General features: G+C 40.9%; 5 protein-coding genes across 6 annotated transcripts; 3 read left to right on the top strand and 2 right to left on the bottom strand.

Annotated features, from left to right (window-relative positions):
• Positions 1-663: 663 nt before the first annotated feature.
• On the top strand, positions 664-2,380 carry LOC108102512 (protein ovarian tumor locus). The gene is made up of 2 exons (XM_017207537.2): positions 664-814; positions 867-2,380. Exons 1-2 carry the CDS (start codon positions 772-774, stop codon positions 2,378-2,380), a joined length of 1,557 nt encoding a protein of 518 aa, XP_017063026.2. The 5' UTR covers positions 664-771.
• Positions 2,381-2,683: 303 nt separating this feature from the next.
• Positions 2,684-4,015, bottom strand: LOC108102532 (early boundary activity protein 3). The gene has a single exon (XM_017207568.2). The coding sequence runs from the start codon at positions 3,954-3,956 to the stop codon at positions 2,874-2,876; it is 1,083 nt and encodes a 360-aa protein (XP_017063057.2). The 5' UTR covers positions 3,957-4,015; the 3' UTR covers positions 2,684-2,873.
• Positions 4,016-4,414: 399 nt separating this feature from the next.
• Positions 4,415-6,957, bottom strand: LOC108102511. The gene is given in 2 exon segments (XM_017207536.2): positions 4,415-5,096; positions 5,098-6,957. Coding segments are annotated over 2 exon segments (2,370 nt in total). The 3' UTR covers positions 4,415-4,586.
• Positions 6,958-7,041: 84 nt separating this feature from the next.
• LOC108102533 (early boundary activity protein 1) lies at positions 7,042-8,782 on the top strand. Its single transcript, XM_041819893.1, is given in 3 exon segments — positions 7,042-7,131; positions 7,482-7,999; positions 8,001-8,782. Coding segments are annotated over 3 exon segments (1,191 nt in total). The 3' UTR covers positions 8,584-8,782.
• A 636-nt stretch (positions 8,783-9,418) lies between these two features.
• On the top strand, positions 9,419-10,404 carry LOC108102538 (E3 ubiquitin-protein ligase RNF8-like). Of its 2 annotated transcripts, none has more exons than XM_017207593.2 (2): positions 9,419-10,099; positions 10,157-10,404. In XM_017207593.2, exon 1 carries the CDS (start codon positions 9,529-9,531, stop codon positions 10,096-10,098), a length of 570 nt encoding a protein of 189 aa, XP_017063082.1. In that variant the 5' UTR covers positions 9,419-9,528; the 3' UTR covers position 10,099; positions 10,157-10,404. The 2 variants fall into 2 exon arrangements, with proteins under 2 accessions (XP_017063082.1, XP_017063083.1); XM_017207594.2 differs by having other exon boundaries at positions 10,166-10,404.
• Positions 10,405-11,193: the final 789 nt, after the last annotated feature.

Consider the following 11,193-nt stretch of genomic DNA (forward strand, 5'->3'; position numbering starts at 1 on the left):
GGGGAAATTGATTGCGACACGTGCAGAAATCGAATTATGCCGACAAAATTCACTCGATTATTCTTGTCTCTCAATTCATTGCCAACGAGCTAAATTGACAAATGCGTACGATGTACATATTTATTAAGGTATTAAACTGTTTTAATAAAAATATGTACATATCTATAAGCAAGTGTTTTAAGGTTTTAAATATAAATTTATTGCAAATTCTTTGTTCTTGGAATATTTTTGCCTTTTCAAATGGTCTTCTCCAAACTTTAATAAACCAATTTGATATGTTTTTGAAATAGGTTTTAACATTTTTTTTATAATTGGCATCTTATGGTCCCTTCTTTAGTGTTTTCACACAATATCAAATTGCAGATCAGACACCACATTTAGTATTTTCTTTATCCATGACGACGAGACATAACACTGCATTCAGACTGTTCAAAAAAAAATTTAACCAAAGTTTTTATATACTATAAATTAATTTTCGCTTACTTACATCTTTGCTACGTTAATATTTACATCGCTTTATTAATATATATATATATATTGGCTTGTTTTAATTGGACTGTAAGCAAAGATTCCATTTCTATTGTTCCACTTCCCTCGTCTCTTCATAAAAATTTTTTCTTCACCGATGTGGCAACGTCGCACTTAAAGCATGCCTTTTGCAAGTTTGGTTTTCTAATTGCCTATAATTATTTTCTTTTAAAGTTGTAAAAAACATAACTTATATGTGATAAATATTTTTTTATTAACTAAAAAATACTAAAAATCTTAATAATGGCCAAAGTGGTACAGCGATCCGTTTCTTTTGGAAGTAAAAGTAAGAAAGTTCCATTAAAAACTGGTTATAAAACATTTATCCTGACTTATAGGAACTCCAGATCCCATGGATAGGTATTTGGAGCTGCACTTCCTGTACCGAAAGCACATGATAAGGGACTCCTCATGCTTGTTTCGTGCGGTTGCCGAGCAGATTTACGATACCCAGATGCTCCACTATGAAGTTCGACAGGAATGTGTTCGCTATATGTTCCGGAAGAGAAGCAGTTTCCGGCCATATGTGCGTGGAGACTATGACAATTATTTGTACCTCCTTAAAAGGAGAAAAACAAAGGGCACCATGTTGGAGCTGCGTGCCCTGTGCCACCTTTACCGCCGGAATGCTATCATCTACAAACCATTCGAGCTGGGTAAATTTGTTGTCTACGACAAGGCTTATCCGGAGACCATACACATTTTTGTGAGTCATCAAGAGTACTTTGACTCCGTAATGACCATGTCGGAGATAGAAATGGCCGCAGTTTGCCAGGCTGTAGCCTATAAATTAGTCTACAAGAACCTCTTCCGGCTACCGGACGTTAATCTCGCAGTGGAATGGATGCTGTATCCACAGACTTTCAATTGTATCAACTTTGAGTTCGATCAGCAAGGCAATGTCATCTCTTTGGTTTGCTGTAATGGTCGGATCTTTCGACTGGATCGCCCTGAGCACACCGTTTGTCTTTTGGATAACTACGAACAATGTCCTTTCCATAACTCTAGGTTGAAGTTTGGCCAGCAGAACAAACAGTCTTCGCCTATGTCCTGCATGCGGCATATTCTCGAGCAAAATGGCACACCATTTCGTTATTCGGTTGCCAAAGCTTTGGATCCTTACAATTATCGTAACTTTGAGTTTATTAGCCAAATAGTGCGTCTTGAAGCACAATTGAGGAATATCTATCTGGGCGACTATAACTTCAAGGTGGGTGCCAAGTGCTTGGTGGATTTGCACAACAATAAAAAACAGCTCAGCACTTGCCACATCCAGGCCATTAATAATAATAAAACCTATTGCAAGGTGTTCGTCGAGCAACTGGGCAAACTTCTTGAGGTACCTTATGATAAACTTCACCCACTGCCGCCTGGTGAATTCAAGCCCTGGGATTGTTGCTCCAAGAACGGGGAGACACTGCGTCGGGACTTCCAAATGTGGCGTATGCAGATGCCAAATGTATCTATTCAGTCATGTAATAATGGAATTCAAAATGAGTGGGTAAATGTACCATTGACTCAACATGCACAAGGTAATCCGCTGCCTGCCCAACAGAAGATTGTAAATGTTCCACCGCAGCACACTATGCCACCACCGTTGGCCGTTCCACGTCCGTATTTCGTTCAGGCCTCGCAGACTTTTTTCGGCCGTCCTCCATTGATGCTAAATAACCAGCCAATGCCTCCAAGGCCATTTCCGCCGCATCACATGATAATTCGTCCGCCTACTCCAGCCACCTTTATCATCACAACCAGAGGACCAGCTCCGCCTAGCATGATGCCTCCTTCTTTTATCGTCCACAACTCTCCTTTGATGATCAATACTAATAATGGCAACCCGCCTCCTACATAGTTGCACTCCATTTTTAAAATATTTTTTTACCCATTTATAAATTTCAAAACTTATTCATTTTGAGATGTCAAAATATCTTATTGATTAAAGTTCTTCAATGATAATAAAAGTTGTTTTATTTTTGCGTTTCTATTTTAAGACTTATTTTAGTAATAAAATAGCAATAAATTTCAATCAATTCATTAAAATTTTAAATCCTATTTATAATTAGTACTCAATGTAATATTAAGAAAAGGAAGGAAAGTATTCAGTTTTTTGAAAAATTAATAACTATAAGAATCTATTTCATTTGCAAAAGATATTTACCAATTAGGTATTTATTTGGCATATTTTATTTATAATTAGAAAGATAATTTTAAAACGCTATTTACCTTAACATATAAGTTTTAAACTTCGAATGTAACTTAACTGACTAAATTGTAAATTGTTTTTCAGATTAATTAAGTTCGTCTCCGGATGTTACCTCCACGGCCAATCGCCCCTCTCCGGACAATCAACTCTGCAGATTCTTGTTGATATTATCAACCATATCGAAGGCATCTATTATCATCTGAGCTTCGCCCTGGGCCCTTTCGCTCATTTGCTCCAGACTTTTCCGCAGCTCCTTGTGCTCTCCAGTTGAATCTCGCTGCTCTGCTTTTTGGTACAAGCTGGTGCGTGAGAAAAGGGCGGTAGAAGTTCCGTGATCAGGTTGCTTCTCCAATTCATCGGGCAGGGGAAAGTCGATATCAAAAGAGAATCTTCGCAATTCTTCGTACTTGGATTCCTGAACCTCTTTGTCTTGGCCATAGCTAATAACCACCGCCTGAAGGACGATATCGCTGCCAGGAAGTTGCATATAGGCAATCACATCCTTGAAGAGATTTTCCTTGCGCCACACCGTTTGTTTGTACTGCACCACCTGGTAGACCACCATCTGCGGCTCGGGACTGTATTGCACGAGCATCCAGGTGTCATCGGTCATGGCCTCCGGTTCGGTTTCCAAATGATCTTCAAAGGCTTGGTCAAAGCTTCGGGCCTTTAGGTGCAATAGGATCTTCTCCATGTAATCATGCCTTTCGTAGGCATACAGTACATGGGCAATGCATCCGGGAGACAGGCGAACCAGAGGATTACCCTTCAACTCGGGCTTGGTGCTCATCCACATGACGTTATTCGGGGAGACTAGTTTCTGGACCAGACGTTCGCCTGCCTTCTCGTTTTCGGTGTATTGGACCAACAGTTGCTGACCACTGGTATCCTCGCGCTCCTCCTTGCTCATGGAAAGCAAAGCAGCATCCACCAGACGCCTCTCATCAGCAGCCAGGATAAGCTTCGCCTCTAGCACCATTCCATTGACTCGGAATTCGACAAAACGGGTCATGTATTTGTCTGATACATCCGATTCAAGCAGCTCCATGGAGTGGAGCACACACAGACGGGGCTGGCCATTTGGTTTTCCATTCTTCATCAAGCCATCATCTACTTCAGCCAGGAACCAGGACAAACGTGTGGCTGCCAAAGGGCCATTGGCATTGACGACGGCGACGCTGTTGGCAGAGTCATCCAATCCACTGTCGTTGCTGATGTTGCTCATGATGGCTGATATATTTTTTATAATAATTGTTTTTTTCGAAAATGTATGTTTGATTTTCGTTTATTTTTGTTTAAATGATTTTCTTGATGTCTTTATTGCTGCAATGCTCTTGATGAACTGTTGACTCCTCCTTCGTTGCAAGATATTTTATAGGTGTAAAAGGGTGTGTATAATTTAATTTACCTGCTTTTATGAAGCATGACATCTGCTGGGGAGGGATTATAATGGTGTTCAGATCAAGCTGGGATTATTCTGATTGTTTATTACCTGCGAAATTTACTGATTGCACGGATTTTCCCAATTCGCAGATGCTGAGTGGCAATAAATGCAAATTGCAACTATTGCAGTAATCGTTCAATTATGTAGTTTTACCTGCTTTGTGGCTGAAACGTGAATTTTACGTATTCGTTCGAAAAACCTATTTTAACAGAAACTTTTAGATAAAATAATCTCCAGTATTGGACTTCAATTAAATAAATCAAAAACTTATTAAGCGAAATATATTGAAATGTATTTTTCAAAAAGGTTTACAAAAATAGTGCATTAGAAAATTCTACCAACAGCTTGTTTAATAAATAAAAACATTTAGTTTTTACAAGCTTAGCGAGTTTGATGGAACTCATCAACTTTTTACTCGTCTTCTTGAACATCGTTATCCTGGCCAGAAACTATGCGAAGAAATAGGCTCGATGTCTGGCCCAGTTTGTTGCAATCCGTAACAGAAGATGGTTCATCACTGCTCATGTAAACTAAGTTCCCGGTGACTGCTCCTCGGCCAATACAAACCCTTTTTCTGGTCTTTTCACGATGATTGAAAGCCTCCAAACTATGATAGGGGGATTTCTTGGCCAATTTGAGAGCGTTGGTCAGGGAAAAGAATCGACCCGCTTGACCAGCAGGAACTCCCAGCACACGAGTGGAGAACTCGATGGCCCTGGCTTTTTCAACATCTTTATCTGGCATAAACTCACCTCCACGTTCTCGTGGACAAAGCGCGTCGAGATTTGTACCCAATGGGCAATCCCTCGGATCGTGCTCTCTGTGTCGGTCCAGTTCACAAAATGTATGAATATCCTCGAACAATCCAAGGGCGATGGCTTCATTGATCGCAGTGCCATTGGCTAGTACGCAACCAAGGACATTTCCCAGTCGCCATCTCACGAACGTTGATATGGTAGACATTACCACGTTGCCGGAGTATGGTGAGCACTACGTCATCGAAGGGCCTGGGCCCAATTAGATGGAATAGCTCACTCGATAGAGAATCCAGCACGGGCAGACTGCCATTGCCACAGAATTGGCATTGATTCTCCGACTTGGTGTTCCTTACAGACATACTGGAGCTACCAATCTCGCTTACTGTAGATGTGCTGCCAGATTCACATTGTTTCTTATCTCGCTTTTTTAAATCTAAGCTCATATCGGATATCTTAAGATCCGATTGGGTTGAAGTGGATTTAAAATTGCGCATCTGGGCATCTGAGCAGTTGCAGTTTGGCTGCGTTTGTTCATCTCCAAAAACCGTTTCCTTCTCTGATATGGTCACCTTTTTGGAACGTTCCTCCTCCTTAACATCACTTGCTTCCAGGCACTTGGGTTTTGCAAATAACTTTACTAGTTCTGCCAATAATCTATCAAATGAATAAGGTTCGGGTTCCTCTTTATGAGCTTGTTTATTTTCACAAGTCTTTGATTTTGTAAACAGATTAATGAACTGCTCGATCAAGGTCTTGTAGACTTCATTTTCCACAGTTTCACATGATTGCGATTGTTTCAAACATTTTTTTGTCTCCAAACAAGATGTAGAAGAAACCTTTCTTGTATCTAAACATTCGGCATTGGGATCGGTTACCCATTCAACCACTTTAACGCAACAAGGGGTAACGTCTTGGTTCTTCAAGTTTTGCATTGAAGGATTTGAACAGCAAGAAGATTGGGTCGTATGCTTTTGATTTGATTCTGGAATCTTGGAAGATTTCCCACAAACCGTTTCTTCACTGTTAGATTTTGCAAAAACTCGATTGAATTGTTGCAGAAAATTATCTGTGTCTTCTGAGCACGGCGAAATCGTAACCGAATTTCGGTTGATTTTCATACAGCTCTCTTTTTTATCAGTCTTGCAAAAGGACAATTGGCTAATTTTTCCCTCATCATTCCTACCACACTTTGTGGCAATTGGTTTTGGGTTCTTACTTGGAGAACTTACTCCGCATTCGATACTATTTGATTTCTTAGCCTGATTCGCTTCAGGCTTTATAAATATTTGTATAAATTCTTTGGATAAAGTTCTACATTCGCAATCATCTTCTTTACTCTGAGATGCCTCATCAGAGGTTGCAGGTTTTCTTGGCAATTCGCAATGCTTTGGTTGACCTTCAAATAATGCCCTACAATCAGAGGGCTTACATTTCTGGGCTTTCCATGACCTTAAAGAACCTTGAAGATCTTTCAAAGACCGCTCCTGTCTCTCCAACTTTGTTTCCAATTCCTGTACCTTATCGAGAATTTTTGAGCAGGAAGATTGTCCCGAAGGCAATATTTCTTCTTTAGCTGATATTGGGTTTTCATATTGAGTTTCCTTATCTTTTTTATGAGATGTAACTAAATGGGACGGGTGTGATTGTTCTCTTTCAGATTGAAAAACTGTCATTGTTAGATCAGGGGACAGGATAGAGCCCCCTTGTACCACGATTAATGGACGCTTAAAGAAACATTTTCGCAACGAAGAACTCGATTTCGAAGCATTTTCATCATCGTCTCTAGGCTTATCTTTCTTTGGTGTTTTCGATATGAGGACCCCTCTTTTAGGTTCCTGGCTGCCAATATCCGTTTGAGTTGCGGTAGTGCTTAAGTTTTTTGAAGAACCTAAGATCGATTGCGTCTCTGCATCTCGCATATCTAGTACAGATTGGGCTGATGCATCTTGACTAAACCTACAATCCATTATGTCTGCATTGGGATCCACTTGGATTTCGTCTTGGGTTCCTGTTTGAGTAGCCATGCTCTTAGTACAAACGGTTTGGGTTGATTCCGAGATGATTGTCAAAGGAAGATTTTTGCTTCCTGGGGGAGCGAGCGTCCCGAAATGGAACGACAGCTGCAAGCTCCGCCCGCAGGTAGACGGCGAATATCCGAACCGCTGGACACTAAAACAGCGGACAAAGCATCTGCAAATGTAAGGGTAAAATAAGGATTTAGAAGTACGTTCCAAAAACTACCTGTAAGTGTTTCCGCGGTGCTATATAAGACCTGGACTTATTAGTTGCAATTCAGTTTACAATTGGACAACAAGCTAAACTATGGTGAGTTAGAGCGAAGAATACAAAAATACTTTTAGAAAACATTTGTTTTTGGTGGCTATCTGTTAAATATATGTTATGGCACACGACAATTGAATAGATCTTTTATGTTTTATGTTTAAACTATTCCGATCTTGAATAAAAATATGTTGAGACGATTCTCGCAAAGATATATATAATATTTATATAATTATAAATTGGATTCTCCAATCCTCCTTCCATCTAGATTTCTCGTCGCCAGCGTTTAGAATTCGCTCTGACCCTTTTGCCTTATGATCCGGAGACTGTTCAGCTCTCCGAGAAGCAGAAAAAGGTGGAGGAAATCATTGCCCGACTGCGAACAGATGACTCATTTACAGAGGAGGAGAGTGAAGATGGAAAGATGCGACGTATCCAAGAAGCCAACGAATTTGCCGATTGCGCCATGCGTCACATCGAAATGACAGACAATGGCAAGCTAAGCACTCTGGAAACTCTAACTTTGGCTGCTGAGAAACTGCTAAAATCACAAGGATCACCGCGAGATGAGGATGAGCCAGATCAGGATATTACTGACATTGTGCGAAGTGTGGAAAAATCGCAGCTAATGCGGAACACCATTAAAGCGGTAAATGAGGCGCGGCTTAAGCTTCTCCAGCAATGGGAACGTAGCAAGCGTAAGGCTCTGGATCTTCTGACCATCGAGATCGAGAAGGTGCAAGAAATGGACCAGGAGCAAGAGGAAGAGCCAGAACAGGAGCAGGAAGCAAGAGCAGAGTTCGGAGCCCTTTGATGCCTTCCGCGACGGCGCCGATGACCACAACACGTCCACGCCGAAAACCAACGACGAGGACCTTTGTTTGGATGATGATGATGAAGATTATGTTCCAGGTGAGGAAGAACCAGCGGTAAACAAGAGGAAGCGCATTAAGAAGCCGGTAACTTCCACGCCGCATGCCAAGCGCCGGTGTCCGGGTTTCGAATTTGATCAAGACAGCGAGTCCCCAATGGTGATGATCGGTCCCAATGGCACCGAAGTGTCCCGCGTTAGTCTGAGTGCCATTAACTGGGACATGACCGGACCCTCTATTACCAGAAAGCTGCTCTGCGAGATCTTCGACCGGGATACTCTGGCTCACCATACACTCTCTGGAAAACCATCGCCAGCCTTCAGGGACTGCGCCCGTCCCAGCAAACAGCAACTGGATCCTCTCAAGGTGGCCGATCTGGTCTATCTGATGACCAACAGCCTAGACATGACTCCCCGTGAAGTACGAACCGCAATCACCACGAAATGTGCCGATGAAAACAAGATGCTCCGGTCGCGAATGCAGCGCAAGTCGAAGTAGATAATTCTTTTGGAATCTGATAAATATTCAATGTATATTGCAGTGAGACTCCTTTTCATAATCCTATAATAATTCCTAGAGCATTTCTTCCCGATTTTATAATGAACTAAGTCCCGGCCCAGCCGAAAACAAGGAGAGCACAAAGTAAATAAAGTTGCCCATTTTCTTACCCACAACTTGATTGGACTTCGTATGGTTGCGCGTGAGGGAATCATCGCTTCGCGACTTCTTGGGGAAATCCTTAAATCTGGAAACTCTTTTCAGATTACACAATAGAAATTAAATAGACTATGTTGCAATTCTTACCTTTCCAATATTAAAGTTAGGTTTTTATAGAGCAGCTTATGCTTTAGTTTCTCTGCAGCCCAACTCAGGCCGTCGCCTTTTAAGTTCGTTGCATTCATTTTGTGTTAAATTTAACAGATAATTTTGGGCACTTGAAAAATAAAATAAATTTGAGTGTCTAAAAAGTTAGTTTTCAAGGTGCTAAGTTAATTGAATATCAATTATTTTTGAATCTGTGTGGTAACACTGGTACGGACTGGTAACACTGTCGCGTTAGCCCCAAAAGGAGTTATAATTTTTATAAATAAAACCAAACACATAACCTTCAAAATCGTAAGCTTTACCAACGAATACTTTTGGTAAAGGCTTGTATGAAAATATAAAACAATATATAAACAATATAAAATAAAAAATATATCGTTAAAAGCATCGATAGGTTTGAGTAAAAGTAATCGTAGAGATGTCGAATCTACGATTAATTATCTGTCACATTGACAACTCTGGCTTGTCTGAGCTTTAAGTGGATGTGAGTGTTACCTATAAATATATGAAATAATTGTAAATGGAGCCTAAAAGTACAGGTTTCAAGTTTGCATTTTCATAAAAGAAAACCGAAAAAACGTGTCTTTACTTTGACGGCAGCGAGGGAAAACCTATGTGATGACCAGGAGTCAGGACAATCTAAGGGCCGCATTGGAGGAGAGCAAGAAGTTGCTCGAGGAATCCAAAACCACATCGGAGGAAATTAATCGGGTGCTCCAGTTAACCAAGCGACAGAATGAGGAACTGACTATAGAGCGGGATGCACTTCTACAGCAGCTACAAAACGAGGTGTCCAAGAACGAGGCTCTCCAACAACAAGTCTTGGAGCAGGATAAATCTAAGAATACTATCATTGAGAGCATCAAGCAGGAGTTTGAAGTCCATGAAACGAATTTTAAAGCCAGGATCGAAGAAATTATCGCCGAGCGGGACACTTTTGAGAAAAAAATGTTGGAGACCGTGGAAGAGTTAAACAAGACCCTAAATCTTAATAGTTGCATAATTTGCTACTCTCCTTATGAGTTGGAGGGCTCTCACCGCATGGTGTCCTTAAAGTGCGGTCATGTGTTTGGTGACAGCTGCCTGCGCGAGTATTTGAGCCACAGGCCCGACTGCGCCATATGCAAACAGCTAGTGGAGAATCATGATCTGCGCTACATCTTCGGCTGTCACACCACAGGAGTTTAAGGTATGGTCTGATCTGGTTCCCAGACACAATGCATTATTTATTTGCCCTATCAACTAGTCAATACAGCTGAAGTTCACACATGCACCCAAGACGATGAAATTGATGTGTAATTTCTGCAGCTCAAGAAATTCGTGTCGGAAAATAAATGGAATAATCAATTTTCGGTTGTCCTTCTGACCAAATGTTTTCACCATTTTCTGTTCTCTTTTATTATTTATTTATTATTTATTTTTTTTTTTTCATCTGATGTACCACATTCTGATATGCAAATACTTTGAGAAAAGGCACACTGATTTAAATATATTTATGTGTGATGCCAGCCAGCGTGTCGATGTAAACATTTCATATACACACTCAGACAAACATACATATTTAGTTCTAGTATACAGAGGTAAAGTTTTTGCCAGCCCCTTCCTTCGAACCACAAACCACAAAGACAGGGGCTCAAGTAAACTCTGTTTTTCGAATTTGCGGCTGGGAAATTGTATAAAAATGTGATTCCCAAACGAAGGAAGGGACTAGGAATAGACGACCCAAAAAGTATAATAAATAAACTCGGTAGCAATTCCTTGGAGCGTTCATCAAAGCAAAATTGATATCAATCATACGCACACAACCACCCTCACAATCGTATCTGCACGTCTATGTGGTGGCAAATTGAAACATTATATAAAATATCAGCCCGGCCAGAGCCCACAAACTACCCACTCGGCAAATTGCCCTTAAAAATAAAACACCATCAAGACTGAGCATCAAAAAAAAAATGTTGTATTAAATTTAAAGGAATTTCCACAAGTTATTTTGCTGATGTTCGTTTGGCGTTCAACAACTCAAAGAGGGAGGAAAACGTTCAATGGATTTTTCACTGTGCGGCTTCAAACTTTAAAGGTGAAAAAAACAAAACAAAAGGCAGGAAAATGAAAACAAAGACGCCGCGGCCAGGCGTGACATTGCTGGAAATGTATGCGGCGGAAAATGAAGTCATTATTCCAAGGTAAGACCAAGTCGAAAAGTGTCCCGCAGCCCGAACCAAAAATCAAAGTCACACTCCACAGATCCCGCAGCCTTGGCGCCGTCGTTTACCCTTTCGGAAA

Source organism: Drosophila eugracilis, unplaced genomic scaffold (genome assembly GCF_018153835.1).
Source record: "Drosophila eugracilis isolate 14026-0451.02 unplaced genomic scaffold, ASM1815383v1 contig_1038, whole genome shotgun sequence".
Classification (NCBI taxonomy): domain Eukaryota; kingdom Metazoa; phylum Arthropoda; class Insecta; order Diptera; family Drosophilidae; genus Drosophila; species Drosophila eugracilis.